Source organism: Gopherus flavomarginatus, chromosome 7 (assembly GCF_025201925.1).
Source record: "Gopherus flavomarginatus isolate rGopFla2 chromosome 7, rGopFla2.mat.asm, whole genome shotgun sequence".
Taxonomy (NCBI): Eukaryota; Metazoa; Chordata; order Testudines; family Testudinidae; genus Gopherus; species Gopherus flavomarginatus.
Window position 1 is genome coordinate 107240848 of NC_066623.1, and position 23673 is coordinate 107264520.

Genomic DNA, 23673 nt, shown 5'->3' on the forward strand with positions numbered 1-23673 from the left:
CGCCGGGCTTCAAGCAGTGTGCGGCCTGCAAGAAGCCTATGCCCACCAGCGATCCCCACGACGCGTGCCTGAAGTGCCTGGGGGAATCGCACAGATCCGACAAGTGCCGCATCTGCAAGGCTTTTAAGCCAAGGACTAAGAAGGAGAGGGATCAAAGGCTCCGGACTCTCCTTATGGAGGCGGCACTTGACCCGGCGGCTTCGCAGGCCGTGATCTCGGCGCCGGCACCGGATCGCACCGGCACCGAGAAGACTCCCCGGCACCGACCTTCTCCGGCACCGGGGACAGAGCCTAGGCCGTCGAAGTCTATTACTCCGGCCAGGCAGACCCGACTGGAGCGCCCGGCCTCAACATCGGCCGCGGCGCCGCCGGCACCGTCGACTCCGGGCCCGGCGGGTCCGTCGAGTCCGGTGCCGCCAAGCTCCCCCATGACATCTGGGGTTGAGATAGTGGTGCCATCCACACCAGAGACCTTCGCCTCGGCACGGGACCTCATAGCCATGACTGAGCCCACTCAGCGGCCACCCCCGGTACCGCCGGTGCGGGTCGTGTCCAGAGGAAAACCTATGATGTCGGCACCGTCCCGGGACTCACGTTCTCGATCCAGGTCCCGACGTCACGGTCGCTCCAGATCCCGGCGCCGCTCGCAGTCCCGGCACCGCTCCCCTCAGCGGTACCGGTCGCACTCGCGGCACCGGTCGACATCGCGACGATCGCGGTCGGACTCCAGCCGCAGATACCGGCACCGCGATTCCAGGAGCCGATCCAGACTTTATTCGCCGCACCGGTCGACCTCCCGGCGCCGAGCTGGTGGCAGGTCCCGGTCCCGGTCGACCTCCCGGCACCGAGCTGGTGGCAGGTCCCGATCCCGGCACCGAAGCGGCGCCCGGTACCGGTCCAGATCCCGGCACCGTGACAGAACCCGGTCCCGGTCCCGGCACCGATATGACTCCCGGCACCGGTCCCCGGCACCGAGAAGATCGTCCGTGCCGGCCCGCGCGGACCCTTACCATCCAGGGTCCGCCCCGCCATGGCCCTCCAGACAGCCGTCCGTATCCTCGCTGACGGACAGTGGGTACGCGCTGGGCACCGACCAGCAGGCGGCGCTGTTCAGCGATCCGCCACAGCAGGACCAAGGCCCGCAGCAATGGGGATTCTGGACACCCTGGGCATATCATCAGGCCCAGGGCCCCCAACAGCTCCCTGCTAGGCCGGCGACTGCGGAGCGCAGGGCACCTGAAGCCTCGTTGTCTCGCCCCCCTCCCTCCCCGGATGGGGAGGAAGGGTCCAAGCATCAAGACTCCGCTTTGGCTCCTGAGGCAGAGGCGAGGGCCGAAGGAGACCCGCCGTTAGACACTCTCTTGCCGGGGGTCTCCTCATCCTCCTCCCCGGATGAAGCGGTGGCTGGGACCTCCTCCAACAGCCCCCCCCCGCTGGACCTCAGGGCGCACCAGGACCTCCTCAGGCGAGTAGCTCAAAATCTGAGTCTGCAAGCCGAGGAGGTCTCGGAGATAGAGGATCCAATTGTGACCATCCTCTCGGCAGACGCTCCCACCAGAGTCGCCCTGCCGTTCGTACGAACCATCCAGGCCAACGCCAACACCATCTGGCAGTCTCCGGCCTCCATTCCTCCCACTGCGAAGGGCGTCGAGAGGAAGTACATGGCTCCTTCTAAGGGCTACGAGTACCTCCACGTGCACCCGACCCCGTGTTCCCTGGTGGTCCAATCAGTCAACGATAAAGAGCGTCACGGCCAGGAGGCTCCAGCCCCCAAATCCAGGGAGGCCAGGCGGATGGATCTCCTCGGCCGTAAAGTGTACTCGGCTGGGGCGCTGCAGCTCAGGGTCTCCAACCAGCAGGCCCTGCTGAGCAGATACGCCTTCAACTCCTGGGTGGCAGCAGATAAATTCAAGGAGCTGCTGCCACAAGATGCTCGTCAGGAGTTTACGGCCATTTTGGAGGAAGGCAAGAAGGTCGCACGCACGTCCTTGCAAGCCTCTTTGGACGCTGCGGACTCGGCTGCCCGTACCCTCGCGTCGGGTGTAACAATGCGTCGCCTCTCCTGGCTGCAGGTTTCTGGCCTTCCGCCGGAGCTCCAGCACACTATACAGGACCTTCCTTTCGAAGGCCAAGGCTTATTCTCGGACAAGACAGACCCCAGACTCAAGAGTCTGAAAGACAACCGAGTCATCATGCGGTCACTTGGGATGCACACACCAGTGACGCAACGCAGACCCTTCCGGCCGCAGCAACAACAACAACAGCGCAGGCCGTATTCCCAGTTCTGCCAGCGGCAGGACCTTAACAGGCGCCGCGGCAGGAACGGAAGGCGCAGGCACTCGGGGAACCAAGGGGGGCAGAACCAAGGCTCCTCTAAGCCCCCGCCTGGACCTAAGCCTTCATTTTGAAGGTGCGCCCGAGGGCGCAGTAACAGTTCCCCCCCGTTTTCCAACCGCCTTTCGTTTTTCCTCCCGGCGTGGTCCCTAATAACATCAGACCGCTGGGTCTTACGCACGGTGCAGTCGGGATACCGCCTGCAGTTTGTTTCATTTCCTCCTCCCCGCCCCCCTTCCTCGTCCCTCTTCAGGGACCCCTCTCACGAGCAATTCCTTCGGCAGGAGGTGCAGACGCTCCTCGGCAAAGGAGCTATAGAGGCGGTGCCAGAGAACGAGAAAGGCAAGGGGTTTTATTCCCGCTACTTTCTGATCCCCAAGGCCAAGGGGGGCCTCAGGCCTATCCTCGACCTGCGAGAGCTCAACAAGTACCTGGTGAAGTTGAAGTTCCGCATGGTATCCTTGGGGACCATTATCCCATCCTTGGATCCGGGAGACTGGTACGCCGCCCTCGACATGCAGGACGCGTATTTTCACATTGCTATCTGGCCACGTCACAGACGTTTCCTTCGCTTCGTTGTGGGGTCTCTTCATTACCAATTTGCAGTCCTCCCATTTGGCTTGTCCACGGCCCCGAGGGTGTTTACGAAGTGCATGGCAGTTGTTGTGGCGCAGCTCCGGCGCAGTCGTATCCACGTGTTTCCGTATCTGGACGATTGGTTGATTCGGGGCACGTCGGAACAACAAGTCTGCAGCCATGTCCGCGTGATCACCGACATGTTCGCCACTCTGGGCATCTTGGTGAACACAGACAAGTCCACCCTGGTTCCCACACAAAGGGTGGAATTCATCGGGGCCGTCCTGGACGCCACTGTGGGCAGGGCCTTGCTGCCATTGCAGCGGTTCCAGGCCTTGTCGGCGATCGTGCATCGGCTGCGGACAGCCCCCTTAACGTCAGTGAGGACATGTCTAACCCTGTTAGGCCACATGGCGGCTTGTACTTTTGTGACCAATTACGCTCGGCTCTGCATGAGGCCCCTCCAGTTGTGGCTCATCAGTCATTACAGGCTGACAAGACAGCCGCTAGATATGTTAATCACAATCCCCCAGAGGGTCCTAGATTCTCTCGGCTGGTGGCTAGACCAGTCAGTGTTGTGTGCGGGTCTCCCCTTCCACCCATCTCAGCCCTCGGTGTCCCTAACAACGGATGCCTCAGATCTCGGCTGGGGGGCCCACGTAGGGACCCTGAGGACGCAGGGCCTGTGGTCCCAGGAGGAGGTGGGGCTACACATCAACATGCGGGAGTTGAGAGCGGTCCGTCTTGCTTATCAAACGTTCTGTCATCAGCTTCAGGGTCGCTGTGTCGCGGTGTTCACCGACAACACGACGACCATGTATTATATCAACAAGCAGGGCGGCACCAGATCCTCCTCCCTGTGCCACGAGGCGATACAACTCTGGGACTTTTGTGTAGCCCACTCCATTCACCTCATGGCTTCCTTCCTCCCCGGAGTACGGAACACGCTGGCGGATCGATTGAGCAGATCCTTCCTGTCACACGAGTGGTCCCTTCGCCCGGACGTCGCCCTCTCCATCTTCCGGAGGTGGGGTTATCCCCGGGTGGACCTCTTCGCGTCCAAGGGGAACAGGAAGTGCCAAGCGTTCTGCTCCTTTCAGGGCAGGGAGCCCGGGTCGATAGCGGATGCCTTCCTCATCCAGTGGTCGACCCACCTGTACTATGCGTTTCCCCCATTCCCTTTGGTCCACAGGGTCCTTCTGAAGGTACGCAGGGACAGGGCTCACGTGATCATGGTAGCCCCGGCATGGCCCAGACAGCACTGGTACCCCATGCTGCTGGACCTGACTATAGCCGACCCAGTTCCCCTGCCCCTTCATCCGGACCTGATTACCCAGGAGCACGGGACCCTCTGTCACCCGGACCTGCAGTCGCTGCACCTAGCAGCGTGGCTCCTGCGTGGCTGACTGGCTCTGAGCTGCGCTGTTCCTCGCCGGTGAGGGAGGTGCTCTTGGGCAGCAGGAAGCCGTCCACAAGAGCGACATATTTGGCCAAATGGAAGCGCTTCTCCTGTTGGTGCGTGGAGAGAAATCTCCGCCCTATGGAAGTTTCGGTAGCCGATATCTTGGACTACATTTGGTCCCTTAAAGGGCAAGGTCTGGCCATATCGTCGTTGCGAGTCCACCTAGCAGCTATCTCCACCTTTCATCCGGGTGCGGATGGTCGCTCTGTTTTTTCTCACCCGACGGTGTCTAGATTCCTCAAGGGGTTGGAACGTTTATACCCTAACGTCCGTCTCCCTGCTCCAACCTGGGATCTTAACCTGGTGTTGTCCCGGCTCATGGGGCCCCCCTTTGAGCCGTTAGCCACTTGCTCCCTGCTTTACCTCTCTTGGAAGACGGCCTTTCTAGTAGCTATCACCTCAGCTAGACGGGTGTCGGAACTCCGGGCTCTTGTGGTAGACCCCCCATATACGGTCTTCCACAAGGACAAGGTGCAGCTGAGACCACACCCTGCTTTTCTCCCCAAGGTGGTCTCAGCCTTCCACGTCAACCAAGAGATATTCCTTCCGGTTTTTTTTCCCGAAACCTCACTCCTCAGGCAGGGAGCAGCAGCTCCACTCGCTTGATGTCCGTAGGGCTCTCGCGTTCTACGTGGAGAGGACCAAGCCCTTCCGCAAATCCCCCCAGCTTTTCGTGGCAGTAGCGGACCGCATGAAAGGGCTTCCTATCTCCTCCCAGAGGTTATCCTCTTGGGTAACGTCCTGCATCAGGACCTGCTATGACTTGGCCCATGTCCCTACGGGCCGTGTGACTGCGCATTCTACCAGGGCGCAGGCGTCGTCGCTGGCTTTCCTCGCCCGTGTGCCCATCCAGGAAATCTGTCGGGCAGCGACCTGGTCATTGGTCCACACCTTTGCTTCCCACTACGCCCTGGTCCAGCAGTCTAGAGAGGACGCGGCCTTCGGATCTGCAGTGCTCCATGCCGCGACTTCTCGCTCCGACCCCACCACCTAGGTATGGCTTGGGATTCACCTAACTGGAATGGATGTGAGCAATCACTCGAAGAAGAAAAGACGGTTACTCACCTTTGTAACTGTTGTTCTTCGAGATGTGTTGCTCACATCCATTCCACACCCGCCCTCCTTCCCCACTGTCGGAGTCGCCGGCAAGAAGGAACCGAGGAGCGGGTGGGCCGGCAGGGATATATATTGGGCGCCATGGCGGCGCCACTCCAGGGGGCGACCTGCCGGCCCACTGGAGTTGCTAGGGTAAAAAGTTTCCGACGAACGTGCACGCGCGGCGCGCACACCTAACTGGAATGGATGTGAGCAACACATCTCGAAGAACAACAGTTACAAAGGTGAGTAACCGTCTTTTTTAATGACTTTCAATAAGCCTTATGCTCCTAAAGGCCTAAATCCATTTTTGGAAAATGGGAATTCAGCTCCTGAGTGTCTTAGGCATTCTTGAAAATTTTACCTCTGGTTACCAGTTCAAATCTAGTTCATGTTGACAGTAACTAAAATGTATTCTCATCTGAAGGCTGTGTAGTTGTTCATGTTAGATGACTTTACAGTCTTTGCCTAATCCTAATGGACAAGTGGCCTCATACCAAAATCACTCTCACAAGTGGCACTAGTTGGCACTCTGGTTAGCGGTCACAGGAGGGAAAAGAAAAACTAAGTGGGTCATGGTAGGAGACTGAACTGACCTTTCAACCCTATTGAAGAAGGTTGACACACGTTGCTAGGACAGCAAGAGGAACCATTCACTGCAGGGGCCTGTGCTGGATTTGTTTTGTGCATAGATGCAGGACTTCCCTGTCGAGAACTATGCAGTCTGGAATAGATATGCTGTAGGAGAAATAAAATTTATCACTGAAAACAAAACTGACTTTGAGTTTAATGTTGAGTTGAATCGTTTGTTTGGGTTCAGAATGCTCTTTTTCCAGATTTAACTCTTTTATTTTTAACCTAGCCACCAATAGAGTCTTAATAGTAATGTCCTCTGCCATGTGACCTAAGATTAGATCTACCTAGATAGATAGTGACATATTGTAGTTGCAAAAAGCTAAAAAAAAAAGTCATTGATTCCTCACACATCATTCTTTTCTCTGATATAAGACATGAAAATTATCATTAAAACTAAGTTAGAGATTCTACCAATCAGTACAAAAACAAATGCTCTGATTTATACCACTTAAAAATTAAGACTACATTTGCACTTGTTAGGGTTTGCTGGTGGAACATTTTAAAATTTTTAAACAAAAAGACAAATTAAAAATATTCTAATGAGATATTAGTATTTTCTAATCACCCATTTTTCAAACACTAGTTATTCCTCATGGATTAATTCTAGAATGACTTTCCATTTTTAATAGCTGAAGTTCATATTATTAAAGTTATCTTCCTTTGTTGCTAGGTAACACAACAGTGGATGAGCTAATGATGAGACTGATGGCTGCAATGGAGATCTTCAGTGCTCAGCAGCAAGAAGACATAAAGGATGAGGTGAGAGTTGACAGTTAGTGCAGATTCCTAACAGATTTCGAGGATGATGGGGAATATAAAGGTAAACAAAAGACTTTTTGTTCCAGTAAAGTTTGTTACTTTTGTTTTTTAATCCACATCCTTCCATCAGGGAGTAGAAAATAGTAAGTCTCCTTTATGTATTTAATTGGTTCCTTCAAAAGATCAGTGCAATTTGTTACATATTGGCTTTATTAGTCACTTTCAGAATCTTTGTTTTCTTTTTCAGAATATTGGTTATGAGTAATAGTTTACATTTCCAATAGTATTATACTAGGTTAATACAATCATACCAGGAAATGACGACAGACACTCCCCATGCCTATCTTTAAAGTCACAGGTGGAAAACAAAAACAGTTTGACCTTTTTTAAATGCTTATATAGATATATATATATATAGAATGAATAAAGTACTCAGCTTAAAAGGAAGTGTTAGAACAAACAGACTCATAAAGTGCCATTGAATCAGCATTTGAAACAAAATGATGTGTAAGTGATAATATGAAGTTTTCAGAAACAGTGTTTCAATTACATAGAAGTAGACACAAGCCAGGTATACAGTAGAGAGATGTTTATCTGTTACTCTATAAATTAGGAGTGACATTTTGAAGTAATGAAGTACTTAGTTAGGAATTTGTTGTAATAGGTGTGTTGCCATTCAAGATTATTGTTATCCTTGTGTATAGACATTGATTGACAATAATTCACTAAACACATTCTTCACATTTAAGTCTTGTGACTCATTAGTACCAGATTTACTGATTATGTTGTATAATAATGTGAATGCACACTATCTGCATCTAGATTTCCCAGTTAATTTTTTCATCTTCATTTGTGTTCTCCAAAACTCATTGATAAAAGAAATTAACTTTAATTCCTTTAATACTAAACGCAAATTTTAATATGAGGGTTACAAGACAAATCCAAGGCATAGTATAATTGAATTTTTGATTGCATTTTAACTGCAAGTAGGCTGTTTTTTTATTTATTTATTTTAAGTACCTTCATGAGAAGATAAAATTCAGGTTACAAGTGAGAGTACTGAGGAAGATTCTGAGGTCTGAAATCTGTGTTGAACTGTTCAGTATGTGAAAATCTAGATTTTGTATCAGCAAAGCAGCTGAGTATAGTGTGATGCTATTGTTATTGTAAAGGTGTACAGGAAATTTCAAAACTAAAATGAGAACTATGTCTTATGCTTCTAATTAAAATCAAATCGATTTATTTTGATAGATGCTTCATTGGGTTTTTTTTAAATTTAACAGAGATTCTGTACTGTCTTGTTAACTGAATGATGGGGAGTGATCACTACACCATTGCATGCAGGGAAATCCACCTGTTGCTTCAATCTAACTAGTAGTGTCCTAAAAAGTCTAGATTTCTTGCGCTATAAGAAGGTGGGATTAATGTCACTCATTTTTACGTCTACTGGTGAGAATAACCATACATCATAACACTGTTATATTTAGAACAAGAACAGTCTGCCTACTAACTGCAAATTCACTAATGCTCTTTGGGGAGTTACATTAGAGTTGAGAGAGCAATAAAACAAAGTTTATTTAAGATTGTAACAGGATCCTTAACATACCTTGGTATATCCTTATATTATTCCATATAAGCCTTGTAAGAGCTTTCGCTGAACTGGGAACCATTTACAGATGATATTTATATAGCACAATACCAAGGCACAAACAAGTAAGCTCATGACATGATGGTTATAATGCTTTGAGAGCATCAGATGAAAGGTGCTGTCTACGTACGAAAATGTAATTTTTATTATGGCAGCTTTTAGCCTGGAATTTCTTGAACCTCTGTTGTTCGTGTATTTCATCTCCCAGGTTTTCTAAAACTCTGACTCCCATTCCCGTGGAACCTTTCCATTAACCTGACTGAAAACGAGGGTTATGACAAAGTGCAGCGCTCATACTAACTCCAGCTCAGTTGCATGATTATACTTTTTCATTTATTTAAGTGGGAATCCATGCACCAAATCCAACTCACCTTACCCATGACTAGTCACATGACTAAGGTGAGCAGGGTTTGCTTCTAGATTTGTAAATAGTGTTTGTTCTTTTGCTTCTACTAGATATCAACATTTATAAAAATTACCTACTATACATGCTCATTGCTAATTGAAAATTCTAAGTAGTTTCAAAATTTATTTTCTTTTTCTCTCATAGCTAACAGCAGCTAGATCTCTGTTGGGACTAACTTTCTGGAGCTATATGTTTAAGCTATTTGTTACAGGAGGTTCAGGTAGCAACGCCTATATTTAAAGTTGCAAAAAACCTTTCCATTATAAGATTCTACTTTCTCTTGCTTATAACGTTACCAAAATTACATAATTGAGGCTAAAATTTTCAATGGTGTTATCTGCCTCAGGCTGAACTTTTTTGGAATGTTTCAGCTAAAATGGTCATTGCTCCCAAGAATGAGCTTAGGGGAAAATACATGTATTTTCTCCATGTTAAAAGAATTCTTACAAAGTTTTTTTGAGACGCTGTAGCATCTCCATGCTTTGGAGCAGAGACCTGAAATTTGGGGTGTGTCGGGGGGTCACACTGGTGTCAGGGATGTGCCTTTTGATGTCCCTGTGATTTGTCCAAGTTAGAAGCCTCTGAAGAATCTCTGTTAACACATGTTCAGTAGAAGTTATTAGCTACATTCTCTGGAGATTCCATCTGCACTGAGCTTGTCCCATCCTTTCACAGCTCCTGTGTGATGGCTTGACTGCAAATGCACCATCCACACAGAGCAACTGAGCATGTTCCATCCTATGGCTTACGGACAGAGCAGGACTTTCTCAGCAATTACTCATCCTGGCTGCCAGCAATCACTGGCACAGGAACTGAGTGCTGGAGGACTGATTGCCTTGTGTTCTCAATGCTCACCCTGCTGATGCCAGGCAGTGAGGAGGAAACCTGGCTCAGCTACAGAGGGGTGAGGAACAGGGGGAGAGTGAAGAGAGCAGAGTGAGTGAATAACAGTAGGAGCTTGGAGGGTTAGTCGCAGGAGCTGGGCGAGAGAGAGGGACAGGAGCAGAGATGGACAGAAGAAGTGGGAGAAATAAGAACAAATAGGGGAGAGAGAGCAGGAGCTCTGGAGGAGTGGGAGGATAGCAGCAAAGTGGGGAGGGGAACAGGGAAAATGGGCAAAAGCCAAGAATGGACAGGAATATGTGTTGGAGGATAAGAGTGCAGGGGAGACAGGTAGGATGGAGTGGGGATTGGCAGGATCCAGGGGGATAGCAGCAGGTAGGATGTAGTGAGGAAGATGGACAGGGTCAGAAAACCTCAACCTCGAATCCCAAGTCTTACGTTCCTTTGCTGTTGAGTAAATAGTTGTGAATCCCACTAACAAAGTATGCGTCTTCATCTTGGGGATTTGAACTTAGATATTTGCTTCTCCCTAAGTACACAGAACTCCAGTTTTGTCACTAGGAATTCTGCCTGTGTAAGATCTGCTACAATATATTGCTCTAAGAGCAGAATTTTGCCCATGTTTGTCCTGGGCAGTGTTTCTCTCATTTCCCCCAGTTTCCTCAGCACAGTTAGCACACTGGAATGTGGCATCGTCTGCCTTGGAGATGGTAGATTGTTAATTAGTGAAAATATTTGATAAACTTTGGAGGCAAATTTACAAATGTTATAAATTCTGTGTGCACAGAGATATTTGACTATAACTTAAATGTATTTATTATAAAATAAACGTAAAATGGGTAACCTCCAATGGCCTTGGAAGTAGAAAGTAAAATTAAAACAGTATTATGTAATGTATTATTTCAAAAAGGGAGTATTTAATACGTAGTATGTACATTATGTGCTTAACAGAAGGTGTTGGCATGAGAAGAAAAATATTGTCTTTTTTGTGGTCTGGTACGTAACATGTAACTTTCTTATAAATCTTGTCCTTGACAACAACTTACGTTCAAACATCAGTGCTTTTTTTCTTTTGTGTTGAAGACCTTAATATAGTTACATGGAATTTCTTTACTAATATGACAATAGCAAACAGGATATAGATTCCGGATTCTGTTACTGTTTTCTTAATAGCAACAGTAAGTCGTCATAAAACCACAAGGGGATAAACAGAACATTCTTTTGTGTTTGAAAAGCCAGCAGTATATCTTAATTGTAAATAAAGACATAAAAGAACTTTTTACTACATGTGAGAACTGGATACACTTCCTGTAATTAACAAAAATTTGCTAATGAGCAACATGGATAGTTGAACTTTACTTTTGTGATGGATTTATACCTGTATGCACAGAAAAGCTTCAAAACACAGACACTTCAAAATTCATGATAGCATAGTACATGTTGCATCCCCCTCTAGTGGTTGATCCGCTACAGGATAACTGCCTGGTACTACTGGCAGCTAATGAAGTCCCTTCTTTAGCTCAAGTGCAGGGGTGCATGTTATGGTGCTGAAGCACCAGTTTATAACCACCTCCCACTCACACGTCATTGGTTGGTATTGCAGGTGGGATGCTCAGCACCACAGCAAAGACCTCTGCTAGCTGAGTAAAAGGAGTAATTACTTTAGTCGGTAACAGGAATGTAGTCAGAAAAATGCTGTGCTTTAGTATCAATGTTTTAAGATAATTTACTGGTTTTTCTTCATTGGATTTTTATGAGAGTGATTTGGAAGCATATTTTTAATATGAAGTGCAAAAATCTCACCATTTAATTAGCTAATTGGATTTCACTTCTGGGTTTGTTTATTTGCTTTTGATTGATTAAACTTTTTTCTTAGAATCCCAAAAGAATTGTCTTACAGAAAATTAAAATGTATTTCATTTATTTGTATCCGTAGTCATGGTGATCGGATTTCCTTGTCTCAGGACAGAGGGGCAGACACTGTGCATTTCGATAGTTGTAGCTGGGTTGGACGTTGGTGAGGAAAGAGGCTGGTTCTTTTCAGCCACCCTCTCTTCCTCCTTGTTTACTCCCTCTACAGGCAGCCAGCTCCTGCCTTCCCTGGCTTCTCTGTCCCCATCAATCCCAGGCAGGCAATCAAATACCATCCCTTCCCTCCTCTCCAACTAGCTCCAACGCACTACCCATACTTGGCTTGCAAAGATTTTGGGGACCCCAATGCATATGTGCCATGTCACCATGCTGACAATCTGTCATACTCTCCTGTCTAGCACAGCATTGAATATGCCACCTTCATCTGCCTTCTGATACTGAATTGGCCATGCTACAGTGCAATGGGTTTATAAGGCATAATCAGCAGTATGCCATTATTGAGTGCATGTTAGCGTGGCAGATTCAGTAAAGAGGCCAGCAGAAGGAGATGGCAGGTTTGAGCCCAGCACAAACAATCACTGCAGGATGAAGGAAGCAGATTGACGTGACTAAGAGGTGAATGGTCAGACTGTCATCAATATAACCAGTTCTAGAGAACCATAGACCAACCCCATGGATATGTGAGGTTAGATCAATGGATGGATATAAACATAGGCAAGTGATGGGTTCCTCTGGGGTGCCACCTGGAACTGGGCTATCACTGAGCCCTCTGACCCACCACCTTGAGCTCCCTGTCACACTGTGCTGCTGTGACAACCTGCAGACATGCTCCCGGTCTTACATTTCCACCAGCATACATAATGGTAGGGACACGCCCAGCTGCAGTTACAGGCAGGCTCTCTGACCAGCCACTGCATGTGAACCAGCAATAGAGAGGCTACAGCCAAAATAACCTACAGCTTCGCAGTCTAGTACCCCAGAGCTGTACCGCCCTATCCTGGTCCAAACCCCAACCACTATAAATGTATTATCCAGTTCGCCTCCCCCTCAATGTGGAGAGGAATATGCAACAACCTCTGCCCCTTGAGGTACAATTTCCCATGCACTTCACTCCAACTTACTGGTTTAGATAAAGTAAAAACAAGTTTATTAATTACAAAAGATAGATTTTAAATGATTATAAGGGATAGCAAACAGATCAAAACAGATTACCTAGCAAATAAACAACAACCGCAAACTAAGCTTAATATACTAGACAAACTGGATATGAATTAGCAGATTCTCACCCTAACTGATGGTACAGGCAGACTTACGGATTCTTAAGGCACAAGCTGCATTAGCTTTATAGCTTGGGTTTCTCGGGTCTTCATACACAGGCTAAAAATCCCTTTAGCCTGGATCCAGCACTTCCCCCAGTTCAGTCTTTTTCCTCAGGTGTTTTCAGGAGTCTTCTTGTTTGGGGAGTGAAGACCAACAAATGTCATTCCCTGCCTTATATAGCTTTAGCATATGACAGGAATCCTTTGTTCTAAAACTTGGTTCCCAAACTGGATTGTGGAAAAATACTGACATCCCAAGATGGAGTCCAGAGACATGTGGTCTGGTCACATGTCCTTGCAGTGTTATAGCATCCATTGCTTACAGGCTGTCCAAAAAGTTCACAGGAAGGTTAAGTTCTTTCAGGGTCCATTGTCTTTGCTGATGGGCCATCAGCCCTGTCTGGCTTCTTCGTTGTTGTACCAGAAAGGCTAGCTGTGGGTGTGAGCATGATTGAAATACAGATACATAGTCAATGGCCCTAACTTTAGATACAAATATGATACTTGCATGCTAATAGGGTAATCATATTCAGCAAATCATAACTTTTCCAATGGCACCTCATGTGACCCATGTTGTACAAAATGCATCATAATTATGCCATAATCCTATCATCATAATATCACTGTGAAGAGTATGGGGTCATTGTCACAAGGCACACACAGCATGAAAGGATTTCTTTTTCTCTCCCCCTTTTTCTTCTCTTTTTGGGCCTGGCAAACTAAAATGAGGTACTTATCTATCTGGTAGACAGGGATGATGGGCTAGTATGACCCTACTGAAACAAGGAGTTGCATTTGGCACTTTCCTGCACGAGAGAAAGTGACTGTGTCCCAAGGAAAGATTCAACTGTGCCTGTTCCCACCGCTATCCTGTGGTGGTGGTTACACCAGAAGCAGCGTTAAGTTCTTTCGGAAGATCTGTAGGAATTATGCCAATGGACGCTACGCTAGTGATGTCATGAACCAGTGCATACCACTGGCTGTCCTAGCTATGTCCCCTCCCCTGGCCAACACTACCCACTTCTGGAGATGAACTGTCACCTTTGGGCCCACCACAACCTTCCATGGAGCGTTTTCTGCTCTTGGGAGAGCCCTGAACCAGAAACTGGCAGAAGCTGGCACAGTGTAGGCCAACAAGTCAATAGGCCTTTTCAGTAGACTGAACCTGATGGGGCTGCATGGCATTCCTCAGTCCTCAAAGTACTGATCTGGGAAAAGCAAGAAAAAGTAGTAATAATTTAATATGCCTTTTGTGTTTGGGGTGTGTACAGTGCTAAAAAGATATCGCCTCAGCTTCTTTGTTTACATTTGTTGGCTCGCAATTTGATTGTTGACTGAACATTTCAGCATTGCATGAATGTCAAGAAGAGAGTCTGAATTTGTCACATATGAAACTAATGTGAAAAGATCCATGATTAAATACTGACATTAAAATACAACACACCTGTTCTGAGCCTATCCTAAACATTTTTTCCTTTCTTGCCTGAGGAGGAGACTTCTCAATGGATTACAGTAACACTTTTTGACAAGCTTATACTGGGTGGAGTTCCCATGTAATGACATGGCTCATTTGATGATATCTCAGTAATGCATTCTTTTTATTTTTGCTGTCAAAATTTATTACTGTAAAAGCATTGACTGTTACACAGCTGGTTCAACTTCTTCACATGTTATTTAAGTAACAGTAGGTCTAACATGGTGTTTATTTTTCTAGTTAGGCAACGTTAATGCTCTTGCTTTTGGATTAAACTTCAAGGTATATAGATTTTACCCACAATTGCTTGAAAACGCACTTTATTTTTACAAATCCAAATTAAATTTTTCCATTCACTCTAAATTACCCTCAACTAACACTTCACTTTTACTTGCAAAAAAAGAATATCTGTCTAAGAACTTTTTAAATGGAAAAACTGTTGTAAAGAAATTACAGTTGACACTAAGCCTTGCCAAAGTGTGGAAATGCAAAGTCAAAGGTATTCATTTTGATCACAGGTCACACTTGTTTTCCCTAGTTATTGCTATGGTCTGAGCGGGAAATAGCAGGTTTGTTTTCTATGTAATTGCTGGATGGAGATTTGAATATACAAAAAAGAAGCCACGAATACACCCTAATTTCATAGCAGAAGCTATTTATAAAAATGTGTTCGTATCTGTGTTCATCCAGAAACTCTGTCTTTAAAACAATGATTCATTTGACCTAGAATAATATGTGCTATTTTCATAACTCTGTACTCAATCTCCCTACTTCAACATTACTACTCTCACAGGGAAAAAAAACTACCTAAATTGTAAATGGCAGTTTTCTGCATTAACTACAAGACCTGAAATAGTCAGTAGATACTCTCCCGTGCTGCCGACCAGGTTGTAAGCCCCAGATTTTTAGGAGATTTAGGCATTGCGGTATTCTGCATTGCAATGCCTAACCTATTTACGAGCATACATCTCATTTTCAAAAGGGATTTAGGCACATAGAAAGCAAAATCCCATTGACAGTGGGATTTAGGATCCCATGCCTCATTCCCTTTTGAAAATAAGATTTTACGCTCCTAAACCAGTTGGGTGTTGCAATGCTGAGTGCACCAACACCGAAATAAATACTTAAAAAAATTCTGGGGCCAAATATCCAGGAGGAGCGTCTCTTGGGGATCCTTAATTTGTAGTGTTTTTCCTAAATAATGCACAAAATTCAGCAGTTTGCAATGAGCCTTGCAGTCTCTGGTGTGAAGAAGTGAGGTTCAACTGTACTCCGTTCTCCTTATCCCTTCCCTCTTCCATTGTTTAGTCCTGTCTCCCTACCTTTTCTCCCTACATTATTGCCCTTGCCAATGACTTGATTCTGATACCTTCACCACTCTAAAATGAGCCGTTGTCCACTTCTTTCTTCAGCAAACCCTTCTTTGGTGCTGCCAGGATAGTAACTCCTTCGTATATGTAACTGTTCCTTGTTCAGCAAAGTGCTTGGGAAAGGAGCCTTCTGTCATCTCGCCAGTGACTTGGTACACAACAGGGATTCAATTTCTGCATTCTAAAACAACCTGATTGGGACAAATGTGTTTTTTTTCCTCCCCAGTGTAATGTTCCATAGTAAGTTTTGCTAAAGGATTTCTCTCCTTAAAAAAAAAAAAACAAAAAAACCCCCCAAAAATAGCAGTTCTGATATTTGGAAAGTCCATTTAAAACAAATGATCAATGCTAAATTGTTGTTTTGTCCTAGGTACCATTTATAGTGTAAGTATGTCATCTCATTTGTCATATGAATGTCATAACCATTGGCATCATTTCTGTGGTTCTCACATGCAAAATGCAATTTTGCATGCACTTTTATATCATATGTATTTCACACCATATGTGTTTAAGTTATACAATGTACAAATCTGTCCTCTTCAATGAATCAGACTAATGCCTTCATTGCACTGGTTTGTTTAGACAAACTGGGTGTTTTTCATAAATACTCCCAGGAACAGCCTGAAGCATTTGTAGTTTTTTAACTTCAGGAGTGGTTCAGTGAAATGAAGAGTTTATTTCAAATAAACTTTCAGCATTTGTAAATGCCACTTTCTGGCTTACGTTCCCAGAGGCAGCTCTGTGGGTTCTGGTGCCCTTGTGCAAACATGCAAATCTCCAACTCATAATCATCTACTCAAGTTTTGTTGTCCTGAAGGTTTGATTGTGATTACTCCTTCTTCCTTTATGATAGAACTGACCATGCTGGACAATCCATGAAGTAAGGTCTGGCACAACTCACTAAGGTAATCTCCATGCAAAACCGAGATCTAGAGTTAAATCCTGACCTCCTACAGAACAGGCCACAGGAGTGCCAAAGCTGGATGAAAAACTCCACAGCAATAAGGCATGCTGATTTTCCACCAAATCATCCCATCAAAGGGGCAGAGTTTGCCATCCCATGTAACTGGAAGGACCATAGGAATTCCTATTCCAGATCAGACCAGAAATCCACCTAGACCTGTGTCTGACAATGGCTGCTAACAGATGCTTCAGAGGAAGGTGCCAGAAACACTGCAGTGGACAATTACAGAATTATTCTCATAGGGAAAGTTTCTTCCTGACTCTGCCTGTCACTTTGTGGTTGGCTTAGTCCTACAAGCATCTTTTCTAAAAATATTTATTATTTTTTTATCCTGTCTAGTGTAACTTTGGGTGTTCTCATCCATATAATGTCTGATTCTTTTTCCGATTCCTGCTGATCGGTTTGTGTCCAAAATCTTGTAGCAGTGAGTTCCATAGATTAAATATGTATTGTGTGAAAACATATTTCCTTTTAAATTTGTTGCTTTTCAATTTCTTTAATATCCCCTTGTTCTTGTATTATGAAAAAAAGTCAACAGGAACACACTATGTAATTTCTCTAGAGTCTTCATTAATTTGGTCTCTTATTTGCTGCCTCTTTAAAATGAACAGTCCTGTTTTTTTTCAATCTTTATTCATATGGAAATCTTTCCAGACTTCTAATTTTCACCTGTGACTGAACTGCTTCTACTTCTGTTAAATCCTTTCGTGACGTGGGGTGACCAGAACCAAAAGCACCATTCTGTGTTAGAATGTACCCAGGATTCATATAGTGGCATTACGCTGTTTTCAGTATTTTTTCTGACTAATTCCTTATGCCCACTAACACTTGTTTTGCCTTTTGGACCAACATGGCACACTGAACAGATGTTTTCCCTGAGCGCTCCACAGTGGCGCTCAGGTTTTTTCCTAAGTGGCTGCAGTTCATTGAAAAACAGAGGCCTTCTGGCCCTGTCAGTTATCCAGTACCCATAAGGGTGGATCTTGAGGCATCCATGGAGAGCTGGGGCAATCATGTGGAGTCCCATTGTCTCCATTCTGCTGCTTCCTAGATCTGCATTCACCATGGCAGCACAACTCCTTTAAATGTGAGTACCTCCGACTCTTCCCATTAGGGGTGGGGGACTGGCAGCATGGAGCAGGCCTCCATGGGAGCTGACAGGTTCTTTTTCATTTCAACAGCTCCAAATTCCTTCAGTTCCACTCACTGGCTGTTTGCTCCAATCTCTCTCCACCCCTTGCCCTCATAGCCCCTACTCTTCTAGCCTAACCCTTCATGCTTCTGCCCCTCCGTTTCTTCCTCTCGCCATCACCCCCTTCCTTCCTTCCTCCCTCCTCCCTCTATGTCCCCACTCCCTTCTTTCTACCCTCTCCTCTCTCTCCCACTCAGAAGATGTTGGGGTTTTTTTTAAGGATGGGGTATTAACCACCCCTTACTGATCACTTGGCTTGTAGGTTGTCTCTCCCCGCCCCCTTCGTCTTGCCTGTTCAGATTATAAATTCATCAAGGTAAGAATGGGAGCTTCCTTTTTTGCTGAAGTCAATGGAAGTCATGTGAGCTCATCCAAAAGCAGAATTTAGCTGTAAAATGGTACTTGTATGAACAGAGACTGTTTTCTTTTGTTGGTTTAATTCAGTTTCTTTGTATGTAAATCCATCCTCACTTGCCTGGATTTTCCTTTGCTGCATACATAACAAAGTGCCTGCTCTGACTTGTGTAAGAACAGTAGAAGAACCTCGATCCAAATGAATGACTCTTTTATGAGTACTGTTGTTAGTTTTTCTTTCTGCAACGCAATGGGGCTTTCTTTGTATTGCAGAAGCTTTTTATAGGATAAAAGAATATATTTTCTCTTGAGAGATCTTCAAAAAAGAATCTTGGGGGAATAATACTGTTCAGTTCTCCATGTAAGAAGGGTAACTTAATGTAAAATCTTAGAGTTAACTTTTACTTGAGCTTAAAAGTAAGACAGATATTTTCATCCACTTCTTATTTGGTTTTTACTTAATTTTTTATTTTATTTTATTTACTAAAAAGAAGACAAGCTAATATTATCCCAGCCATGCCTGGGATAATAGCTGCAATCTCGCTATCCCTTCAGTATTTTAAAAGGGCTTCCTTCCACGTAAGCTGTCAATTAAAAATCTTGTAATATCATCATTCTGACACCAAATGAAAGTATAATGACTTTTTGACATTGGATAATGTAACGTTTCTGAGTGACAGCTGAACAGTGAGAAATTCCAGCAGCTGTACTTTATATTCAAATGGTTAGCTTTGTGAATTCTACTATAATTTCCTCTCAATCTACTCATGTATGGTCAAAGAGCTATTACACTTGTTTCATACAATTACTATTTTATTTTCAAGGTTTGCTTTCCACAATTTTTGTGGCATCTCAAGCACCACTGCTTTTCCTCAATTGAGATATATGCGCACACATGCTTATAATATATAATACCATATATTTCATATGTCTGCTTACATAATGTGTGTATATTATATTAATGGTAATAGTAATGATCTCCAGCGTGATTAAGATCATGTTTAAGATCTTGTTCACACATTATGCTTTTGAGCCAGTGCAAGATAAACTGTCAGTATCCTAATTTTGCCAGCAGCCTTAAGTGAACAATATTGTTAGACTGCTGTCAAGGAGGTGAAATGTCATTTGCTGTCCATTGACTTGTGAAGCACTTAGCAAGTGTAGCTTGAAAAACTGAATTTATTTAGTTGTGATGCAAAATGGAATCATGCTTCCATAATAAAATAAACTTTAAAAATATGATATTAAAGCAAAGTGTTTGAAAAATGTAATCATTGCTGTTTGTGAAACTTCATGCTCCACCATAATAGTGAACAGAACAAAGCTTTTCTTAAAAATTCAAACTTATGTGGGAAAAAGTATATAGCTACTAAGTGAATCATTGAAAAATATTAGTGTGTGGTTTTCAGTTTTGCTAACAATAAAAATCTGATTTTCAGCTTTACAAAATGGTAAAATATGCTCATTAAAATAGTTGCACAGGAATTTACAGCCAAATTCTGCACAGCTCCCATTGATTTCAGCAGGCATTGAGTATGTGTAATTGAGACCAGAATTTGGTCATTAGCAAAGATTTTTAATTGGTGTATGCATTAATATACTTTGAGCAAATTTATCAAAAACTCAGTAATTTTAATTGAAATAACACAATCAATGTATTCATACTTTGACCTTACAAAACTGACATTTGTTTTTAAAAATTGATGCCTTTTTTCTCGTAATTTTCAATCTGCAGAAACAATTTGGATGTGACTGCATGCTCCGTTAGTCCTAGATACAGATATATTGTGCAGACCTGACCCAGAATCCCACAGCTCATAGCTCTGTCGTGCTGAGAGAGAGAGACCCCCATGAAATATCCACTGCTCGAAGGCAGAAGCCATGGGGTTCTTATTGCACCTCCTCTACTAACTGGTGTTAATATATTTGTGCAATTTGTAACATTGTTATTATTGACCAAGGCCTCCTATACCTACTCTAGGAAACAGGTAGGTAGATTCCCCCATTCCACCCCCAATTTTTAGTTTTTAACAAATAAGGTTGCATGCGGTATCTTCTGGAAGAGCCGGAAATACAACCAAGGTCTGATATGAAAGAGCTTCGTTTCATCCATTTTGCTCCTCTGCCTTTCAGAATGATTGAGCCAAATATATGTGCTTGGCTGTGCAGTTCAGGATATGTGCATTTACCTGTACAATTAATACATGAAACTTGACTCACTTTCACTCTTATTAATATCTAACTCATGTTCTGTTTCTGATGCACTAGTAGGAAATTATTTGATTTTGCAGCAGTAACAGAAGGATATTATTTGACTTTTCCCTTTAAGAAACAACTTTTTTTTTTACTTTTATTAATATTTCTTTATTATATAAACTATGGTTTGTATAATTTTATAACAATACCTTGTGTCATTGGACTGGAACTCAGAAAATCTGAGTTTAATAGCCAGCTCTACCCCAGATTTTCTGTGTGACTTTGGGCAAAACATGATCCATCTGTGCCTTAATTTCAGCGTAAATTGGGGCCTTACAAGGCAGTTCTCAACTAATGTACTCTTTCTTTGATAGATGAAAAAATCATACAAGATTGTTGGTTTACAGGCACAGTTACACAACTAATAATTTTCTTTACTTTCTGCACCCTTTCACCATTACACATTGGTAGCTCCTTTGACAAGTGTTTTCTTCTGGTCCTCTCATTACATTGTCATATCTCTCTTGTTTTTGTATTCTGGCAACAATGAGTCATCCTCACTGCTTTGTGTGATGTCTCTGGAGAAGAGACTTGGCTAGAATAATGAACTATATTTTAAATGAAAAGAACCCAATATACAATATGGAAATTTTATCCAGGGTGTAACTGGGAACCAGTAAAATATTATAGCTTTGCCAGAATATCTCCTGACTTGTTTGTTCTTGCAAAGTAGTAGTAAAATCAACTATAACCATAGTTCTCAACCTTTTTTTTTTTTTACCCAGGGACCCCTAAACTTAAAAACACAAACCTGCAGACCTCCAACCAGAGGTAGCATGTAGGGTGGGCCACCTGCCTCCGCAGGTTTCTGCCTTCCATTTGGCCCTGCTCTCTGAGGTGCTGATGTAGCAGGGCAGAGAAGTGCTGTGTCTCCTTGGCTAGCTGCTGCCTGCTCGTGGAGTCAGTGGCTGTGAAGCAATCCCTTCTGATGGCAAGGGGGGATCTTTCTGCAGTGATGCTCCAGTTTTTGGTTGCGGCCCGCCTCCAACTCAGACAGGCTGGGTGGCCTGCTGAGGTCTGTCAGGGGGTGGAAGTGATGCTTCCTCTCCAAGCCCCACCTAGGGCTGAAGCCCAGTTTATTTTGGTGGACACCCTGAAACCTGCTTATGGCCCCTCATGGGCCCCTGGACACCTGGTTGAGAATCAGTGGACTATAGCATAGCACAAATATATACATAGAAACATTTTATTTGATTACATCTTTTTCCTAGCTAAAAAGTCTAGATGATAGTGCTATCTAGTCTACCTAGGAATTTGACTTTAAGATCCAAGTATGAACAGTAGTACTGGGTCTCTACTGTGTAATTGTTTACCTCTAGATTTAGGTTTAGCTATGGGATTTCACATCTTTCTATCAGGATCAGCCAGTCATGCATAATAAATCTTTACATTCCTGACATCCTTTTCATAACCCATCCTCTCTGAGGATGTTCACTGCCAAGAATAGGAGAAATAAGCTATTAGGAAAACGCTTGAAACTCATATCAGAATGCTTGAAAAAAACCCTACAGTGTCAGCCTTTGTGGAAGTTCTTCCCTCTCATCCAGCCGACATAATTTAAAGCAATGGTGCTCCACTTGAAAGGATTATTCAATATTCTGTGAAATAAGTCATAGTTTGCTGTAAGTAAATAGATTCCATCTTCGGCACAAATAATTGTTTGTCCATGTTGTTTCCTGTTCTTTTTTCTTTGATTCTTATTTTGCATTTTAAAACTGCCAGTGTAGTATTTCTTACCAAAGTTCTGATTTGGGATTTGGCATTTGTGGGGAGAGTTTTGGTAGACAGTTTATTACAAACTTGAAACCTGCCTTTAGTTAACTTTTTGACTTTGATTAAGTAGTCTAATGGAATTACATTGTTAAGTTATGGCCTCTTGTTCTTCTGAGAAAAGAAAGAAGCAGTAGTTTGCACCTGACCTTTCAGTTTTCCCTAAGGTACCACTGGACTTTGGAGTGACCTTTGAAATTCAGTTAGAGTTTGATGTACCAAGTTGCAAAAATTGAAAGTTAAAAAGGTTCTCTTTCTGAAGCAAATGTTAGGAAGGTTTTCAAAATGCCTCTCTTCCCCCAGACTATCTGTGACTTGTCTTCTCTCAATAAACTAGTTTGTGACCATTCTGTTTCTCACAATCTTAAGGTGAATTTGTGATATATATAAGGGAGTCCTCAATATGGCAAAAGAAGTGTTCTGCTTTCCATTATGACCCAGTCTTCAAGAAGAGTAGGGAATAGCTTCTGTAATGTTCAAGAGGCCTTCTTCCCTTTTGAGTAAAGTACACCTGTTTAATTCTTTGAGGGACCCCCAATAATTGAATATCCATTTGTCTCATCAAGTTTCTTCTTGTTTGGGTTTACCTTCATGTGTCCTTGTGTGTCAGAAGCACAGCATACTAGGGCTTCTAATGACCAAAAGTCAGGAAGGGTAGGAGGGAAACAGGTTATTCACAATGGCTAGAATCCTTGTTCATCGCTGCAATTACTGTTGTAACTTACAGTTCTTCTTCGAGTGGTTGTTCATGTCCATTGAAAGTATAGGTGTGTGCGCGCCGTGTGCACGCCAGCCAGAAGATTTTCCCCTAGCAGCGTCCGTAGGGTCGGCCCTGGCGCCCCCTGGAGTGGCACCACTACAGCGCCCTATAAAGGGGCCTGCCAGCCCTCCACCCCCTCAGTTCCTTCTTACCGCTGGTGATGGCTAGCTGGAACTTCTCTTGCGCATAGCAAGTTAGCAGTGTCCTATCCTTGTGTATAGTCCGTGTATATATTGTGTTATAGCTACTTTACTTAGATCATTGTATATAGTTCTTCGTAGTCGGGGGGTTCCCCCCCACAAGTTTTTGTCACCCGCTGGGGCATGCCCGGGTCTCCCAGGTTTAAACTCTGCAAGGACTGCGGGAAATTCATGCCCAAGAGTGACCCACACTGTGCTTGTTTGAGGTGCCTCGGACAGAGCCACCAAAAGGACCAGTGCTCTATCTGCAGAGGCTTCCGCCCGAGAGCTCTCAAAGACAGAGCTCAAAGACTTAGAGTCCTCCTGATGGAGGCTGCCCTGTGGTCATCCTTGGACCCGGAACCGACCGAGGCGGTGCCCAGCACGTCGTCCTCGGTGCGGAG

The 23673-nt window shown here is 44.5% G+C and overlaps 1 protein-coding gene across 3 annotated transcripts in view; it reads left to right on the top strand.

The window, feature by feature from the left end:
* FAF1 (Fas associated factor 1) overlaps positions 1 to 23673 on the top strand; it is a 318043-nt gene that overhangs the window by 246660 nt on the left and 47710 nt on the right. For all 3 annotated transcript variants that reach the window (XM_050961673.1, XM_050961674.1, XM_050961675.1), the window contains one exon: positions 6774 to 6862. In XM_050961673.1, coding sequence (XP_050817630.1) covers positions 6774 to 6862 — 89 coding nt within the window. The remainder of the gene's footprint in view (positions 1 to 6773; positions 6863 to 23673) is intronic.